The sequence below is a fragment of the Tympanuchus pallidicinctus genome, unplaced genomic scaffold, assembly GCF_026119805.1.
Source record: "Tympanuchus pallidicinctus isolate F22 unplaced genomic scaffold, pur_lepc_1.0 scaffold20, whole genome shotgun sequence".
Lineage (NCBI taxonomy): Eukaryota > Metazoa > Chordata > Aves > Galliformes > Phasianidae > Tympanuchus > Tympanuchus pallidicinctus.
This window is the reverse complement of record NW_026294722.1, coordinates 11154324-11172500: the sequence shown is the minus strand read 5'-3', so window position 1 is coordinate 11172500 and position 18177 is coordinate 11154324. Positions and strand designations below refer to the sequence as shown.

General features: G+C 43.3%; 1 protein-coding gene across 5 annotated transcripts in view; it reads left to right on the top strand.

Moving 5' to 3' along the window:
- The window catches only part of ARHGAP40 (Rho GTPase activating protein 40), a 39122-nt gene extending 26419 nt beyond the window's left edge, over nucleotides 1–12703 (top strand). For 4 of the 5 annotated variants that reach the window (XM_052683411.1, XM_052683410.1, XM_052683412.1 and 1 more), the window contains exons 3-15: nucleotides 219–436; nucleotides 1743–1818; nucleotides 2470–2621; nucleotides 3080–3245; nucleotides 3594–3685; nucleotides 3815–3892; nucleotides 4131–4290; nucleotides 5019–5101; nucleotides 6271–6477; nucleotides 6746–6886; nucleotides 8330–8490; nucleotides 9455–9510; nucleotides 10286–12703. In XM_052683411.1, the coding sequence (XP_052539371.1) occupies nucleotides 219–436; nucleotides 1743–1818; nucleotides 2470–2621; nucleotides 3080–3245; nucleotides 3594–3685; nucleotides 3815–3892; nucleotides 4131–4290; nucleotides 5019–5101; nucleotides 6271–6477; nucleotides 6746–6886; nucleotides 8330–8490; nucleotides 9455–9510; nucleotides 10286–10392 (1697 nt within the window). In that variant the 3' untranslated portion in view covers nucleotides 10393–12703. The remainder of the gene's footprint in view (nucleotides 1–218; nucleotides 437–1742; nucleotides 1819–2469; nucleotides 2622–3079; nucleotides 3246–3593; nucleotides 3686–3814; nucleotides 3893–4130; nucleotides 4291–5018; nucleotides 5102–6270; nucleotides 6478–6745; nucleotides 6887–8329; nucleotides 8491–9454; nucleotides 9511–10285) is intronic. The other variant, XM_052683409.1, reaches the window with a different exon arrangement.
- The last annotated feature ends 5474 nt before the right edge of the window (nucleotides 12704–18177 follow it).

Below are 18177 nucleotides of genomic sequence, written 5' to 3'. Positions count from 1 at the left end.
AGCAATGCACTTAAAAGTATAAGACAATAAAGGAGTAGCGAGGTGCATACAAATAAAATGAGATCTTAGAGAACAGCTTTGGCATCCCCCAGAAGCCGTGACTTCCAGTGATGTCTCGCTGCCCCCTGGGGCCGAGCCTTCTGGTTTGCTGATGCTTCAAGCACTCAAATTGCTTTTCTTTCTCTTCTCGCTCCCCCTCCCCATCCCTTGCCTCACAGAGGGAGAGGCTGAAGCAGAGTGGCTCCAGGACGCCGGGCTCTCAGACCTCATTGGGGACCATGCCTCAGAGAACGACAACGCGCTGCTCTCCACCCTGACGAAGACCCAGGCTGCAGCCGTGCAGCGAAGGTTGGATACCTACTCCCGCTCACGGAGGAGGAAGAACAAACCTCCTGTGAGGGATGTCAGAGACATTTTTGGAGTGGTCGGCTCTGGGGTATGTTGGCTGATTGAGTGGAAGCTCCTGAAAGGCTCTGTTGCCCTGTGGTACCTGCCTTGGCCATCTGGGCCCAGGGCTGCTTTCATTTCCAAGGCTGACAGCTTCATCTTTTATGCTGAAATGGAGCTGAGATTGTGGAATTTCTTCATCTAGGTTCAGCACTGAGAGAGAATTGCTACGAATCGCACAGATTCATATCTTCTTAGAGACCACTGGGAGGCTGCACAGCTCCTCCAGCACCACAGCCTTGTGGAGCACTGATGTCATTTGGAGCCCTCTTGTGTTTCCTTTGTCCCAGTGACATTTTATTCCAGCTGCAAGGCTGTCTTAAGTCCCTCAATTGAAATCTAGTGAGTTTCTAAAGTTGCACGTTAAATAGAAGTCTGTTGTACCAGGTATCATATAGGCAGAGATTTCTGAGCCCTTGATCTTATAAGCCTGCTTGCTAGGTTGCTAATATTTGCACTTAAAAGTCAGAACAACTAAATCCAACCCAGTGTTCTGAGGTGACTTTTTGATGCAACTCAGCTACAGATGCTAAATGAATTGGGAGTTCTTTCATGGTAAGCTCATCAGCTGTGTGCCTGCTCTAGCCATACAGTGCACCTCCTCTGCAGATCTTCTTCTGTCAATTTGTGATGAATTCTGTCAATTTGTGATGACTTATTGCAGGTTTCTCTTAGCTATCAATTGTCAGTCAACAACTTCTCTGTGTTATGAACTGGTTCACAGAAAGAGTTGCTTTGGTAACAATACATTTCTTTGCATTCTGGCCAGTTCCAGTGAAAGCAGGGTTTTTGTTAGTAGAGCTGACTGTCAAATGTCTCCTTAAGCATTTAGAAACATGCTTTAGACCTGAGGAGGTAGGTTACCATAAAGCCTTAATGGGAAGCTTTTAGGTGCTGTTGTCTGCTTGTGTGTTCTTTTGCATGAAGGAGATCTTGTGGTCAAAGGCAGAGACCAGCTCCTGTGGAGTTTGGTTGGTACTGTTAGCCTCGCAATGCCTAATAAAAGGAAAGAAATCAGCTGCTGATTATCTGAAATTATAGATCAGTTTAATAGTGTGGGAAGTCATCTAGTCATCTGTTTTCCATCTGCCTTTCAAGTCACCCAATTGCTATTCATTCAGTAATTGTTGATTTCAGAGCAATCTTACAGTCCTGAGTTTGAGCAGCATTTTCTTAAAGGTGTCTTTTTGTGTGTTTTTGTTTTGTTTTTTTGTTTTCCTCCCAAAATCAAATTGTTGTCATGATAACTTCTGTCCTACCTTGTTTAGATGAGCATGTTGTGGTTTACTTTCCAGGAGACAGTAACAGAAAAAGAGGAGCCCAGCCCAGACCTGCTGTTGCACAATCTGCGGACTTCAAATGTTCAGAAAGGTAAGAAGGAATTTTTTAGAGTGGAGTAGGATTGAAAGGGAGGCAGGATCTGAAGTGGAGCTGCAACTGGAAGAGAAGTTGTACTGTTTGGGCTCTGAACTTGAGCAGCTCTGTTTCTGTTTTTGAAGGCTGTTACCATTAAATAACATGTACTACTTTATATAATGGTGCTTGCTGTCTTAGATTGCAGAAACATTCTGTTTCTCTTCTAAATGCATGCTTATCCACAGCTGTGGGTTCAGTAAACTTCTCCAGCACCTGGTGTTGTTAGGAATTATCACTCAAGGTGATGCTAAATCATCAGCAAATCAATTAAAAGATGCAAATAAAATGATTCTGGCAAAGAACAAGTGAAATTCTATGAACAGCATACACAATTGCATAAAGAGAAGTTAATTAAAGGCCATAGGTATGTCCTTTAATTTAAGACAATACTCATATCTTACTGTTGACCTGATGATTATGTTTATGGCTTTAAACGAATCTTACTTGTTGATCAGGCACAAGACTGTGCTATGACAGCACTCTTTATGATCCTTGTTACCAAAAGTGATTATCCCTGACTCTGTTCAGAACTGCTAATTTAATGCATTTGTTTTCTAAGCTTCACCTTTTAGCTTTTTGAACTTCAAGACATTTTCTCCTCTGTAGCAGAAGCCCAGGATTACTCCTGCACAGTTCGAAACCCTGGAAAAGAGGAGATGTTCAACATGGATGTTGCCTACTCAGAACAAGCAGCTGTCCTGCTCAAGGGGTCATTCTTGACCGAATCTAAAAGAATAAAGGATGGAAATGTGCTAACTGTAAGTACAGGAATTGTTTGTGTTAAAGCCTTATTAGGTTGTCTTGCCTAGAATGGTGCAAGGTGTTTGATTCAATTATATATTAGATTTTGGGAACGTCCTCTGTGGTAGTGTTGCAATGGGTCTCTATTGTCTTACTTGCCAAAGGTTTACCTTCTGCAGATGTACTGGACTGCTTGCAAGGTTCAAGCCAATAGGAATGGATATTGGGCTTTCATTAATTTAGAAGACTGGGATCTGAAATGTGTTTAAAGAGTAATGCTGACAAGAGGATGTGTTTCTTGAGCAGTGGGTTGAGTAGCAGTACAAGTCATTCTGGTTATTTGTCTAGTGCTGAAAATAGGGGAATGTGCAGGTAGCTGGTTAGTGGTAAGCAGTGGTAAGGATGCAACAGAAGCTGATAATTGGAAGGATCAGTAGTGCTGCTTGTACTGAACCTGTTGTGTGTTTTCCTTTAGAAATTTAAGATCCCCAAGGGCAGACTAGGAGTGACCAGGATTGGAGATCTATCTGCTCAGGACATGAAGAAGATCCCCACGCTGGCCCTTATTGAACTAACAGCTCTTTGTGATGTTCTAGGCTTTGAATTGAAGAGAAACAAGGCAGCAAAACTGAAAACAACAGGTCAGTTGAACGTTGTTTTGAATATTTTTTTTCCTTCCATTTCGTGCCTTTTTAAACATTGGGGTTGTCTTATAAGTTAGGATTTCAAGTGTTAGAGCAAAGAGGGTATTTGATAAGAAACCTTGTGACAGTTGTTTTTGCCTTAATCAGTTTCTTCTGGAATTGCTGGGTTGTGCTACCAAGACCTACAGCTCCACATTTACCTCTATCACATCCACTTGTCTATCAAGTGTTCCTCTTTTTCTCCAGTGCTTACAAAATGTGCTATCTTAGTCTGCAGTGCTGGCAGTATCAGTGACACTATTATTAATGGTGGTACAAATTGAACACATGTTGTTTCTGTTGTAGAGAAAAGGCTCTTTGGAGTTCCACTCAACACTTTGCTGGAAAATGACCAAAAACTGCTCCCCAACACTAAGGTCCCTCTCTTACTCCAGGCAGTAAGTTTTCTTACCGTTTCATTCGCAATTCTGATGCTCAGAGCCAGCAAGCCTTTAAGGCCTTCAATAAGGAGGGGCTGACTTCTCATCCTCTGTACCTAAGAGCTTTCTTTTTTCCTCTTTTAATAGCTGCTGTCCTGTTTAGAGAAGAGAGGACTTGAAACAGAGGGCATTTTGAGAGTTTCTGGGTCCCAGACTAGAATCAAGGTACGGAGCTCTTTACTTATTCTTTGAAAATGTTGAAGGTGATGAGGGAGCATGCTGCTGGAGCAAGTCTCCAGCAAGAGCCTAACTCAGGCTGCTTGTCTTCCTTCTCTGTACAATTAGAAATGTCCATTGCTGGGAAATCTGGGAGTATCTGCGGTCTTTTGACCTAACAGGTTCAGCTGTAGAATATAGGATGTGTTTCAAGGCATGTAATACTTCTTTAAATTATTACTTCTAGAGTCTGGAGCAGAAGCTAGAAAGGGATTTCTATAGCGGCCTTTTCCGCTGGGATGAAGTCCACCAGAATGATGTATCTGGGCTGCTGAAAAGATTCATAAGAGAACTGCCTGCCCCACTGCTGACAGCAGAATATCTTCCTGCTTTTGCTGCTGTGCAAAGTAAGTTCCTCTTTGGCTGTTTTATGTTGTTTTTTGGGGAGTCTGTGCTTTTTCTGGCCTTGGGCTCTCCTGTCAGGTGTGCTGTTAGCACGTGGATTTGATGGCAGTACAGAGCAGGATGTGCACTGTTACCATATGAACTCACTTTGTGAGGTGTGACATGTACTATTATGTGTCTGCCTCAGAGTCTTTGTTGCTAGTGCTTGGGTATGTACACAGTTTTTGTGCAGGAATACTGTCCTATACAAATTACTTTGCTTCATTTGAGGCTGCAGTGTTACTGCATAAATTAGGCCAACCTGATGAATAAGGACATGAAGACTCAGCAGTGGCAATTGGCTGGAGTGCATGATCTTGGCCTGTCAGCAGCAGTCTTCTGCAAGAGTCTTATTTTGAGGCTTGTGCCTAAATCCATCCTCAAAGGGATTTAAATGTGCTGAGCCAGCTGAGCATGCAACTTTTATTTTATATATTTTTAAAATAAAAAGTAGAAGGTGAAGTTTTTTTGATGAGCTGTTGGTCAGTCCTCTAGAACACAGATAATTCACTCCATAAGGGCTGTATGAGCTTAATTAAATTCTAGGATTTGAGGTGCAGTTTTACAGATGAAAAACACTGCCATCTGTAATTGCCTTATCCCTGCTCTCAGCCTGTGACTTGGAAACACAGTTCTGTTTTCAGTCAGAACCGTGTCAGAAACCTGAATCTTGCTGTTGCTTTTCCTTTAGATATTCCAGACCTGAAGCAAAGGTTGCAGGCTCTGAACCTCCTGATCTTGATTCTACCAGAGCCAAACAGAAACACTCTAAAGGTGAGTCTGCTTATTCTTGATTTAACTGGAAAACCCATGTTCTTGTTCCATGTGTTCATTCTCAGATCTCTATCAGCTTTTACAAAAGGGAATATAGATAATGTACATCAAATTATTAGGTTTCATTTCACTGACTTGAAATGGAAAGCCGTGATGGGGCAAGGGGGAGCTGGGGGCAGCAGGCAGGTCTCCAGGCTGGGCAGTGAACATAAACTGTAGCACATCTGCCTTCTGGGTGCAAACAGAACAGCAGTGGGAATCCGTGTGGTCTTGGAGGGATTTTTACACCGTGTTTGGAACTGTACTCCTCAGTGTACTAAAGCATTTCTATATGGAGTTGAAGGAGGAAGGCTCTTTTATTGTCTGTCATACACTAAGATATAGGGGAGGAGATTCAGTCTTTGATTCATGCTCTGTGCTGTTGTTTTCCATCAAAGATGCAGTTTCCCTTAAAATCAAAAAATACTGCGTACTTTATAACTTCTTAGCCTTTTTTTTTTTAATCAGGACACACTTCAAGCCTGTTTTCCTACTGCTTTTTGGGAGAGTAATTGCTGGTGGATCAGCTTTGCAGGCAGTGCAGGATCTCTTTGGTGCTGCATTGAATAAAAACTGCGTGGCTTCTTTTCACAGCTGCTCTATTTTGCTAAGTAGTTCAACTTCTGGATAACAATGCCAAGGCTGACTTAGCACTCTGCAAAGGTTAGAGAGCTGGAATATGGGATACCATCAAAGACGACCTGATGTCCGTCTTAGCTCTGGTGAAGGTGTGGGGCAGAAGAGGTGTAATCCAAGGGGATTTTTTTTCCCCCACCTGGGAATTGACTTGGAGGATACTGGAGGAAGAGAGGGTTGTCTTTGGATTCTATAACTTTTACAACTGGAGTCTGTAAATTGCCACTAGTAAAGAAATAAGAACGTATCTGTTTCCCAAACATGCCATCTCTTCTGGTTCATGAGTGCTGGACAAACTATCTCCCTGCTCAGTTTAGCTATTTGTTGTTATCCCAGTATTAGAAATTGGCTACTATGCTTCCTGTCTAGAGAACTGGATTTTCTCACAAGTATCTAGAAAAGATGCTGTCTGGATGTTCTCCTCAGCAATTGCAGCTCTAATTTCTTGAGTGTTATTAGGAATGAATAACTTGAGTCTCTGCCCTTCTCTTCAGGCTCTACTTGAATTTCTCAGCAAAGTAGTCTCCAAGGAGAACAACAACAAAATGAATCTCTGGAACGTTTCCACAGTCATGGCCCCAAACCTCTTCATGCACAAAGGGCTGCCAAACAAGATTCCTGAAGGGAAGGAGAAACAGCTGGCAGAGGGGGCAGCTGATGTGGTGCGGATGATGATCCATTATCAGGATTTGCTCTGGACAGTGAGTTGCATCAGTGTTTTGCAGTATGATGCAGCAGTGTCTTGTTCTGGCTGGGACTGGGGTAGGGGAAAGGGTACTATTGGAAATTCCAGAGGAGTTAAATGTTTGCAGACCAAACCTGTCCAAGGCTACCTGTTTTCAAGGTGTGCAGATGTTTTGTCTATTTAATGAGCTTCATAAAATGATGACTAAGGGTTTTTTTTAATGGCATTCACATCTCTGGTTGGCTTGTTTTTAATTCCTGTTTTCTCCCTTCTTTGCTGCTCAGGTCTCCTCTTTTCTGGTAGCTCAAGTGAGAAAACTCAATGAGAGCAATAGTAAAAGGTATCAGTTCTGTGACAAAAGATTAAAAAATCTGCTGCGGAAGATTCATGCTGATAAAGACAAAGTGGAAAAGAATCAAGCAGAGGTGAGATAAGACTTGGAAAAACTGGTTCCTTTCATAAGTGGCAAATATTTTCTCTTTAAAATCCTTTCATGAGAGCATGGGAAACTTTAAGGAGTGACGCTTTGTAAGTAGCAAGAGGGAGAAAAATCTGCAGAACCGTGAGAAGAAGCTTCCAAACTCTTCAGCCCGAGTTGTACCCACCTAAAACTGATTCAGTATGCCTGTTGTTGGGATACATCTCAGACTGAAAAACACTTAAGGGAGAAGGGGTGATCTTTTGAATTATTTTGTTCCATAATGCTGCTTATCTGTATATCATCTGCATTATCTGTTCCATAATGCTGCTAATCTATATAGATAGATTAGAGAATGTTTCTTCTCTTTTAAGAGAAGTGAAACTGCTGTATTCCACCTCTTGCATTGGTGCCAACTGAGGCTTTTAAATGGGTGCTGCTTCCTGATCTAGTTGAATATCAGTTGTTCTTTTTGATTGGCACTATTACTTGAATTAGAGTCAGTCTGTAACTGCTAGTTTATATTATGCAGTGCTGGATTTTAGGTATCAAAAGCAGTGGGTGGTGATGATGGGACACCTATGGATGTGAGAAAGATGAAGCCTGCAAGTAATAGTAATACATGGAGGGTTCAAATCTGCAGAGCTGGAGAATTTGTATTCTCACAAGCCAATACATCTGCCACCCTTCTGTACCACTTGGCAGACTGAGAAATATGCTCCCAGTTAGCCTGGTGAAAGGTGCACGTCACTCTTGAAGGTGCTGAGTGAAGGTACAATGTAGGTACGCAGCAGATGACTGTGCTTGGAGCCCTGCTAGCAGTGCTTCCTCATTGTTTTGGTGTGCAGTGCTGTTTTTGCAGAAGATCTAGAACTGCAAAATTACCTTGCACCAGACCAGACCCAATTGGAATGGTTCCATGTTCTGTACAAAAGCTTTGAAAAGGTGGCTCATGGACGAGCTGATGAAAACGGTTTTGACAAAGTGACACACTGTTCAGTGCTTCCCTTCTGAAATTACCTTTGGTTCTAAAGTGGTCTGTAAGACTGTTCTGGTTCCTGAGCTCCTATTCCTGCTTTTAAAATTTACAGAGAAATCTATCAGGCAATGGGAAACAGGTATTCAAAACAGATTCTGACCGATCTAATTTCATCAAAGCCTGTAAGTGCCAGTACTGTATCTGAACAGCAGAGAGCACCAGAACACACTGATCGAGATCAGTGCTTTGCTCCCCAGCCACAGCACTGATAAACTGGTTCCTTTATAATGCTCACCTTGATGCTTCCGTTCTCTGCTGTGTGAAATAAGCAATCAGAAATGCTCTGAAAAGCTGGCTGAGTGCATTTCATTCTTCACGTTCTCCAGTCTGCTTTGAAACTTGATGTTTTTGCCAATAACAAAGCATTTTTGTAAGCGCTTTACTCTCTTTGGTTCTGCCTGCCTTGTTCAGCCTTCCAAGGTTGTGAAAGTCCACGCTTCGCTTCTCCTGAAGGATTCCCTAGAAGTTCATTTGAACAATGCTACCAGAGTTGCTGATGTCCTGAAGCAGTTTCAGAAGAACCTGTGCCAGAATGGCTGGAATATTGTTAACACGGTCAACTTCCTGAAATGGCAAGTGGCTTTTTCTCTGCTTATTAAAAATATATGAGTGTCAGGTGATGTAGTGACTGTATTTTCTGCCTTCTTGTAGAGCCAATGTGGTGACACATTGAGCTGTTAGACTGCTCTGTTTTATAAATGGTGTACTGGGTAGGGCAGGCAAATATTAGTTCAGCTGAGGGGTTCCATCACTGTGCTCAAGCTGACACCAGGGTGGTGGTCCTGCCTGCTCTGCTGGAAGACAAGTGAGCTGCAGCAGTATGTGAAAAGCTTTGTGGGGAGAAAGAAAAGTGGGATGACATTAACCCTGCAAAAGAAACCCTGTGTAGCTCTCCTGGAGAAAAACATCACCTGGGCATATTACTTGCCTGCAACAGCATTTCCAGCATGCAGGGTTAATGTATGAGTTCCCTAAAGGGAGCTCTACAGTTCCCTCCTGTGCTCCAATGATGAATTGCTGAAATAATCCAACAAGTGAACAAAACAACTTCTCAAGCCATTGGGCATGCAGACAGTGTTCAATAGGTAAAGTGTCAGTGCATCCCCTGACTGTGTCCCTGGGCAGCAGACATCTTGACAGAGAGAGTGTGTGGGGATTTGGCTGAATATGGGTCAGCTGGTAACTGGGATCTCAGTAAGAAGATGCAACAGCTACTGAAGTCTTCTGTGGAGCTGCCATTGACTCTGAAGGCATGCTGCCAATGAATGTTGGCATTTCTTATCTTGTTGAAAAGCATTTGTATGTAACATGCATCTCATTAGCAACGACATCTGACTGGTTCTGTGCACAACTTTGGGTAATAGCTGCATGCTTCAGGAGGACTGACAAGGTTGCTGTATTGCATAGAATTGTAGCTTCCTTGACCATTGCTGACCTCTGCACTGGGAGCAGTTGCTTTGGAAGAAACATGACTGAACGACTCAACTTGCCTCTCACAGAACTTTGTTAACTTCATTGTGTTTTTTCTTTCTGCAGTAACAACTCCATGGAGTGCACAAACTTGCTCCTATATGAAGTGGGAGGCAATATTGGTGAGTCTGGGTGATAACTGGAAATAACCTCTTTGACACCTGGTTTTTATGTCTGTCCTGTGGTAGGAGAGAGTTCTGGAAAATGATGAGAATTGGAGGGGCCTTTGAAAGTTAGAAGAAAAGGGAACAAATGTGGGTTAACCTCACCTATGGCAAAGAGCAACTGTCTTCCTTTACAAAGCCAACATGCCTGCCTTTATTGATAAACTTTCTTGCAAAAGAACCAGCTTTGGTGGAAGCTTCTCAGAGTAGTTAAACAAGCTGACGATGTTCATTAGACACTGATTTCCTCTGGGAATAGGGTAGCATCATCAAATGGAAAGGAAATTTTAATGTGATTGTAACAGCATCAGTTTAGGGAGGTCTGAAAGTAGAAGGGAATTCCTATGTCCTGTTATAGCTGGTTCCAAAGACTGTCCTCTACTGGAGTGAATTTTCCACCTCCTTGTATTTCTTGTAACAGAATCTGTGAAAGGAAAACTCCATCATACTGGAAACAGTCTCAGCTACTGGATTTGTTCACATGCTGAAGTGATTGGGTATTAGAGTACCTTTCACCAATTTAAGCTTGGACTTAGTATAGTTTTAAGAAATGCACATCTATTTCAATATAAAGAACTGGAACATTGTCAGATCTGTTGAAGCACTTCTGAATGGTTGTAATATTAAGATGAATGTGGGCAAATACCAGTTTTTAGGGGGGAAAAGTAGTAACAACGGGACTAAGGAGATAAGAAATGCTTTTTTTTTCTTTCTGTATTTCTTGTTCTTATAGGTGAACATTGTCTGGATCCTGACACTTACCTCTTAGACTTGTATCATATCAATCCGCATGCTGAGTGGATAATTAAGCAAAACCCATCGTATCCTCGGATGTTCTAAGGGAAACACAAGCAAAACAGCATTTGGCTGAAGTTTTTGGAAGGCAAGAGAAAGCCATAAGATGCTCCTGGTACAGTCACAGACCTGGACGATGCTCGTGTTTTTGAAGGCAAAACCAATTTTATTTCCTACTTCCAGGACAGCTGGCTGTGAGTGCAAAAGTGCACATGTGAACAGGGGAGTCAATAACAGGCATCAATTATCATTATGTAGTAGAATTTGTGGGACTGTAATTATTCATAAATAAAAAGCTCTCCAAACACCCTGCAAACAAAGCTACAGCTGTTCTACAACAAAGAGGAGCAGCACCTCCTGAAGATGGTAAAACATTTGTTTCTCCTGGATTTGCTCTTTCTTTTGATCACATCTATGTTTTGGAGGAGAAACAATCTGGTGCTGCCATGGTACTAATTGTGCACTTCTGGTGAGATCCACGACTGGCTGTGGCACGTTACCAGCAGCTGTGATCCTTAGTTTCACTAATAAAACTGTTACGTACTGAAGACTGAAAAAGGATGCTTCCAAAAGTGGGACATAAATCCTGTATTTAATAACTGCAGTTAAACACATCTATGCAACACAAGAAAATGTCTTTCCCTGGAAAATAATAAGGGATGGATAGCAGCCTTTCAGCTGTGCAGTTGGATGGGGAGATAGCTGTCCCTTACAGGACTGGTGGTAATGCAGGAACAAATGTGTAGGTTGCTGTTGATCAGAATAAAACAAGCATTCGCTTTGTTGGACAACCTATATATCAGTTAACCAAGGAAATGTTCTGAAGGATCTGAGGTTAGTAATCTGATCTGGCCACATGAAAAGCTCTTTCTGGAGGCATCTGTGTGAACACGACTGTCAAAGCAAAAATTAAGCTGTGTGGTGAAACAGGGATCTGTGCATGCATCCATCTGGACACTACGGTGGCAGCAGACTGAGCTGTTACCACTCTGTTTTCAGCCCACACAGTGTGGTCGCTGTGGACTGAAGAGAGCCAAAGGGAGAGCAGAGCACTGCACTGTGTCACTGCATAGCTGTCGTGTGACCTGAGCTCCAGTGAGACTGCACTTCTGGGAGACAAGTGCAGGAAGAGTTCTCCTTTGCAGCAATGCTGAAATACCTCACAGGAGGGATCCTGCTGTGCAGTCACAGGGAGCAGAACACGCACCGCTTCTGAGAATCCTGACATCCCTTTTTTATACTGTTTTTAAGCATCGTTGGATATTTATTCATGTGGCAGAAGCAGGGCTGCCCTGCAAGTGTATACTCAAAGTGTGTTGTTTGCCAATTCCTAGCTGCACTAGTGACAAGCTCCAGTGTTATTTCTGTTTAACTGAATTCTCTTCCAATTGCAGTCTGAGCTTTTCCACCTGTTTGTGTTTCTCAGGCTGATGTTTAGCTATCCCTGTTCATTATCGTATTCATTATCTCCAAACTTTGATTTTTATTGTCAAAGCACTTCATTTTCTGGCTTGTCTGTCTGCGTGGTTAACTTCTCCTGGCGATAAACATCCGTGAGAAATGGGTGAGCCATAGGTTGTTCCTTCTAACCTGTTGTGAATATGGTGTATGTTGCTGATGTCTTGAAATTATGCATATATTAGAGACAGTCTGCTTGTTTTTTCTGGTTAAGACAATGCAGATGCACTGCCTAATGGGGTCATCTTCATAGGGATTTTTTTTTTAAGAACCTAATAGTGCATAAAAAAGGAAAAAAAAAAAACGGTCAACCCAGAACCCCGGTGTCAGGACTTCTTGAGATGCTTCTTTTTTCCTTTTATTGTTTTTAAATTGGCCCTAAAAGGCCCTGGTTTGTCATTCTTGAGGTTGGATGCTCCGTGTCTCTTGAAACATGGAGCTGCTTTAACATTGGGCATTAAAAATCAAAGGTACCTTTTCACCTGTTGCTTCTGGAAGTCTTTGTTGCAGTGATGAAGCTCAGTGCAGAGCAAATGCCAGAGGTGTTAGGAATTGCCTGCTGTGTCATAGCGTCTTAAGAAAGACAGAAGAACCTGTTCCTGCTCAAAGATGCTTTGCAGGCTAAAATGCAGCCTTCCAAATCCTTGCATTTTTCTTCTCTTATCACGTGCTAAATTTCTGAAAAATATTTTCTACCATAACAGATGGAAAACACTGCATTGATGCTTCTGTGAACAGCAGTGTGGGGTTTTTTGTGGCTTTACTTTCTTTTTTGAACACTAAACAGTGTGAATCAGTGCTGTGACAAACACGCTTGGAGAACCTCACAAGACAAACATCAGTTCTCAAATACACATGGAAATGTTTAATAAATAAATTAAATAAATAAACCAAACAACAACAACAACAAAAACCAGTAACAAAAACCATCTCTTGCCATGTGATGGATATCCTTTCTTTTTTTTTTTTCCACCTAATTTTGTACCAAAGAGCTGTTGTACAACCTGCTTCTGGACGCTGGCTTTTCATAACTTTTTGGTTGTTTTTTCTTTTTTTAACAGATTTTCAATTCTGTATTTAAAATTCATTTAATCAGTGGAACAATAAAAATGCAGTCAAACTGCGTGGCTCCAGTTTCATTGGAGGAATAAGTTAGCCCAGCAAATGACAGCAGTCTGTGAAAGCCAGGAGGATTTGCCTCTTGCCTTAGGGGAGATGGACGTACCTGGAGTCCACGTGAGTTTGGCTTTCGTGTTGCAGCTTCAGCTGAAGTTCCTCTTTGGATGGTCTGCAGCGTAGCTGTGCAAGGTAATCCAGGAGGAAGAAGAGGTCAACATTGGGTTCAGAAAGCGCAGAGGAAGTTTGTAGCTGCTCTCTTGACGGTGGGCTGAAGTCCCTTCTGCAAGCTCTACATGTGAGCAACTTCTGAAGGATGAAATTCTGTTGTAAGGAGGGACAGGTGCCCACGTGTCCACATCCCATGAGGAGTTTTCCACGTTCCCTCAGGCCTTTCTCTGCTGATCTGTGCTCAGTTGCACACACGCTTGAGGGGCAGGCCGTTTTGGCAGAGAAGAGCAGGAATCTAGCTGAAATAGTGTAGTTAGGTTATAGGTAACATTGAAGTGTTTGATAGTCAGTGGTTTCCATCATCTGCTATTTCTTTTAAAACGATAAAGATAGCATTCTGTCCAGTCTTACTGATAGGACAGTAGGACTTGCTGTGCTGTCTCGGGACAAAAGGAACGAGGGGAGGATCCAAGTGGCTGTAGAAAGCTTGCAAAGCAGTTATCTGAGGAAAACACCAGCTTATGGAGCTCATTTCACCCATTCATCTTCAGTAGTATCAAAGTGCTAATCTCTCTCATCCTCCAGGGCATTTTTTGATTGATCATTACACAGCTATCTCCCCTGCTCAGAACAAAAGCCCAGTATTTATTCTGTGTGCAACTTAGTCGGGTGTGCTGAGATAACACTGCGTAGTAAAAAAAGCATCTTGCCAATGCTGGTTCAAGTTAGCGTGGATGAAGTGGAACTGAAACGCCACATCTCTAACAGTAAGGAGAAAACAAACTGCAGCGTTACACGATCTTTGCAGGAACAAGGGGAGTTTCACTAGGAGGGAAATGCCAGATGAGAACAAATAAATAGGCTTCCCAGAGCAAAGTAAGTAAATGACAGCAAACAGTTGAAAACAAACAAGAAGAGTTGCATTTGATTAAGTCCATTGCTTTCCTTTCCTAGTGCACTCTTTATCTGTTGAAAACAAAGCAAATGGCATCTGTGTTTGCCTGCTGCATTGTGTCTGTGGGGATGAAACTTTCAAGCTCCATACAAATCCTGTCTGGCTCTACACACCAGGGCTGTGTGTGCAAGCTAGTGCCTGGTTTGGAGACAGACACAGTTGGGTGTATTTATAGTGACATGGTTATAACTCAGGTTCTTACAGTGCGTGGCCACATCTTAGCCTTGAAATGTTCATGTAGTCACTGCATTTTTAACCAATGGGGCAATGGATGTGTGCTTGGATCTCTCTCGGGTGCACCACCAGTGTCCTGTCTCTTCTGCCTGACTTGTGGGGCTGAAGTCCCCCTGTAGGGCAGCTCCTTTTTCCTAGAAGGGTTCATCCTATTCCTGCCTGCCTTCTCCTTGGAGAAAGAACTAAGGCCATAGGTGAATATTTTGAGATATTATGTAGAGAACTGTTTTCCCCCTTGGTTTTGTCATTGAACTCCATCTAAGGGAAAGTAAAAACAACAAGAAGTGGTAAAAATCCATTTTTCTTTAGCTCTTGGTAGGAAACCTGAAGTGGTGATGGATGCTGCCATGTGTCTTGTCCTTACTTTCCTGGATGGTATGTTCTGAAGAGGTAAACAGCAAATAGGGGGTAAAAGAGGGAAAGAGGAAGAAAACGCATAGGAATGGAAGATGTAGCTGTACTTCTTGTAGCGTGCTTCTTTTTGTTGTTGGGTTTTTGGTTGTTCTCCCTTCCCACCTCTGGCTTTGGAAGCTGTGTGAATGCATGTGAGTTCTGCTGTTCTTGCTTTGCTCATCCCAAGCCTTGTTCTGGACAATGGAAACCTTCTCCAATGCTTCCCTATCCTTTGCTGAAAACCAAAGGCAGGCTCCTCTTGCCTCCAGTATTTGCTACCTTGCAAATGAAGTCTAGGGACAGGTTCTGCTTGTGACCAGAGAGGAAGCATAAGCAACTTCCGTGGGTGCTGGAGTAGGATGTTGGGACGTTACCTCAATGCAGCAGGGTCTTGCAGCTGGTAAGGTAATCATGCGAATGAAGAACAGGCTCCTCCACTGCTAGAGGAGCTGAATCTGACTCTTAATGTGGTTGTAGGTGGACATGTGCTAGCACAGTGACTGCTACAGAGGAGAAAGAGCACTGCTATATCCCCTGATTTGTGATTTGAGGCTCGGCCTCAGACTCTGACAGTCAGGGTTTGGTTTATGTGCAGAGATTACAACTGGTTTGTGGTTTTGATGGGAAAGAGATTTGGGCAGGATTTTTTTTGTGATCAGAAAGTATTCTTAGATGTAGGAGAAAGACCCATATATCTGAAACCGAATATTTGGAGCCTCATTTGGAATTTTAGCAGCATCAGGAAGTGGGGTGGGGTGCAACCCACCTGTGTTACTTCCTGTCTCAGCAATTTGTATTTGCCTTGTCACTGCAAGCAGAGGAAGATGCTGTGCTGCTGATCATCTACGCTGATGGCTCAATATTAAGCCATTATCTGGACGCAAGAGGCAGTCAGAAAGTGGAATAATTGCTTTTTACTTATAACAAACCAGCAGAGCTGTCCCAGGGTTTCGAGAGAGACAATTAAAGATATTGCATTGTTTTCTTCAACAGGAGAAATAGACCTGGGGTTCCCTAATAGCCCTCCTGGTTCAGTGCTGTGCTCTGAGCACGTTGTTGTGGGTTGCATTTATTATGAGCCACTTACTATTATCCCTAATTATTTAGCTGGGGGGAGGTCTCTCTCAAACAGGCGAATTTGTGACTTGATGAACACTCAGCTGTCTGTATTTAAGATAAAATTACTGTAATTAACAAATCGATCAACCCTACTTTCACTCTGCTGGCTGGGACAGAACAAACGGGCTAAATGAGGCATATTTAGTACAAAGGTAGAGAAAGAGGTTTGCCGAATTCAGGATACACAGGCTTACAGCTTTTTCACACACTGCTTTCAATGATAATGTCACATAATTGTCTCTCGTTAGATAATTTTATCTCCAACAAAAAAGCACTCATGCTGTGCTCTCTGCAGCTCTGCCCAGCGAGGCAATTGTGGCTGCTGCATGGCCAGCTGGTTGTTTTCTTAAACCCAGATCTGGACAGGGCTGGGCTGGATTCTGTGGGTGCTCTCCTGTGCCTGACCTTCACACCCTTCCTCCCTGTGATGTTATACCAGCAGAAGTCATCCCCAGAAGAGCTCTTCTGCAGCTGCAGGTTTGCCCTGGGTTTTGGTGAGGCTGCCCCTGGCACATCACAAGTGAATGTGATTTGATTCAGTTGTTTCCTAATGAAAGCAAACGCTTCGAGGCACGTGCTGTCTAGAAAGTCAGCTGCAAGGATTTGTCCCTGTTTAAGCTTCTGAGGTATGTCTAGGTGCTTTGGTAAGGTTATGCTGTGTTGTCAGCCCATCCCAGCTGCCTCTGTGTGTGTGGCATCTATGCATGTACTTAAGGTAACTCTGTTACAACAGGTAAGGGACTGGAGAGCCAAGGAGATGCTCTGCACTTCTGTGTTCTGCTGTCCTGTGAAACCAGCTGGTAAATGGTGGGTGTGCACGGGAAGAAGAAACCAGCTCTGGCCATTAGTACAAAGAAGGAGAGGGCAACTAAGTGCCATCTTCAAGAAATATTCCTGTGATTGATTCTGTGAAGGCTGGGTCTGGCAGTGGTGGAAGGTGAGGCTGCTCCAGTTAGAAAATGGGGTTGCTCCAGCATAGGCTGGCTGCTGGAGGAAGGTTGCTTGGATGTGGGGAAACTGATACTTCTTCTGGTGATGGTTCTTGCTACACCCTCTCATCCAGCAGAAAAGAGGTTTGCTTGTATGTGCTGTGTAAGGTAGTTTCCATCAGACATATTCTGACTGAGCTCTACCTGTACCTGCTGTGCACGGGCGGCTGTGGTGTGATAAGGGTGTTCTGTCCCATGGGTCAGTGGGCACCAGAGGAAGCCTGGCTTCATCTGTAAAGCCGACGGTTCATCATTTGAAGGCCACGTTTCACGGTGTGCATGGCTGCCCTCCATTTTGGATGCAGGCTTTGTGTGCCAGGCATTTTGCCACTCTTCTCCCATCCTGCCCATCGCTATCCATTGGGCGTTCCCTCCGTCCAGCTTCGGAGACGTCTGTGGCTGGAGGGGACATCGAGTGGCTGCTGTGACTGTCACACTGGCACAAGGAAAACCCGCACTGAGCCGTCAAAGGCATTGCCAAGAGCATGTGAAAGCTTCATTACCCAGGCTTTGTTCTGAGGAGCAGTCAGGCGGGTTATCAGCCTGGTGCAGGCCGCCGTTGCGTAGCAACCCGACAGGCTGCGGTCCTGCTGCTCCAGAGCAAGAGGAAATACTCATTTTCCTCAATTTAGAGGCACTGTAAACATGAATTCATCACTGATGAGAGATTCACTAGATTTTACATCTCATCGATGCAATGGCAGGCGGTGTTGGCCTCGTTTCGGCGTCGTGTAGGTGCACACTCACAGGTTGAATGAAGATGGAACAATCTCAGATTGTTTGGTTGTGTTGTTGGGCTTTTTTTTGTTTCTTTTTTTTGTCAGCTGGTTTTCATCTCTTTGGGACTCGGAATGAGAATGAGGTCTGGGAACTTCATTGCTACTTTTAATTTTTCAAGCATCGGCTTTGGTGTACATTGGGCAATGATGGCTGTGGGGGTTGAAAGATCTCCGTCCTGACAGAGGAACTGGGCTGCTGAGACCTCGTGTGGTCTGTCAGATTTAATGCCCCCAAGCCCACTCGGTGCAGGGCAGCACGCTGTCCTCATGCTAGTTAGCTCTTAACATCTGCATTGGCAGAAAGAATGCTGTTTGTGTGTTATGAAGCTCCTTTCTTTCTTCTGCTTGATCCTTTAACTTCTCCCTTTCAATATTGAACCGTAATATATCTTCCCTTCTCATTAGCAATTCAGTCTGCAGACTGATTCAGATTAACTTGGACTTACACTGTATTAAACATTTTAAGAAAAAAGCAGAAGGGCTCAGGATGTTTATGAAAAGCAATTTCCTCAATGCCAGGCAGTTTAATAACTCTAGAGCCAGTGGCATCCACGCTCATTTATTTTAAGTTGTGTTTCTAAACTGTGACGGGTCAAAAATAAGCAAGGCAGGGCGG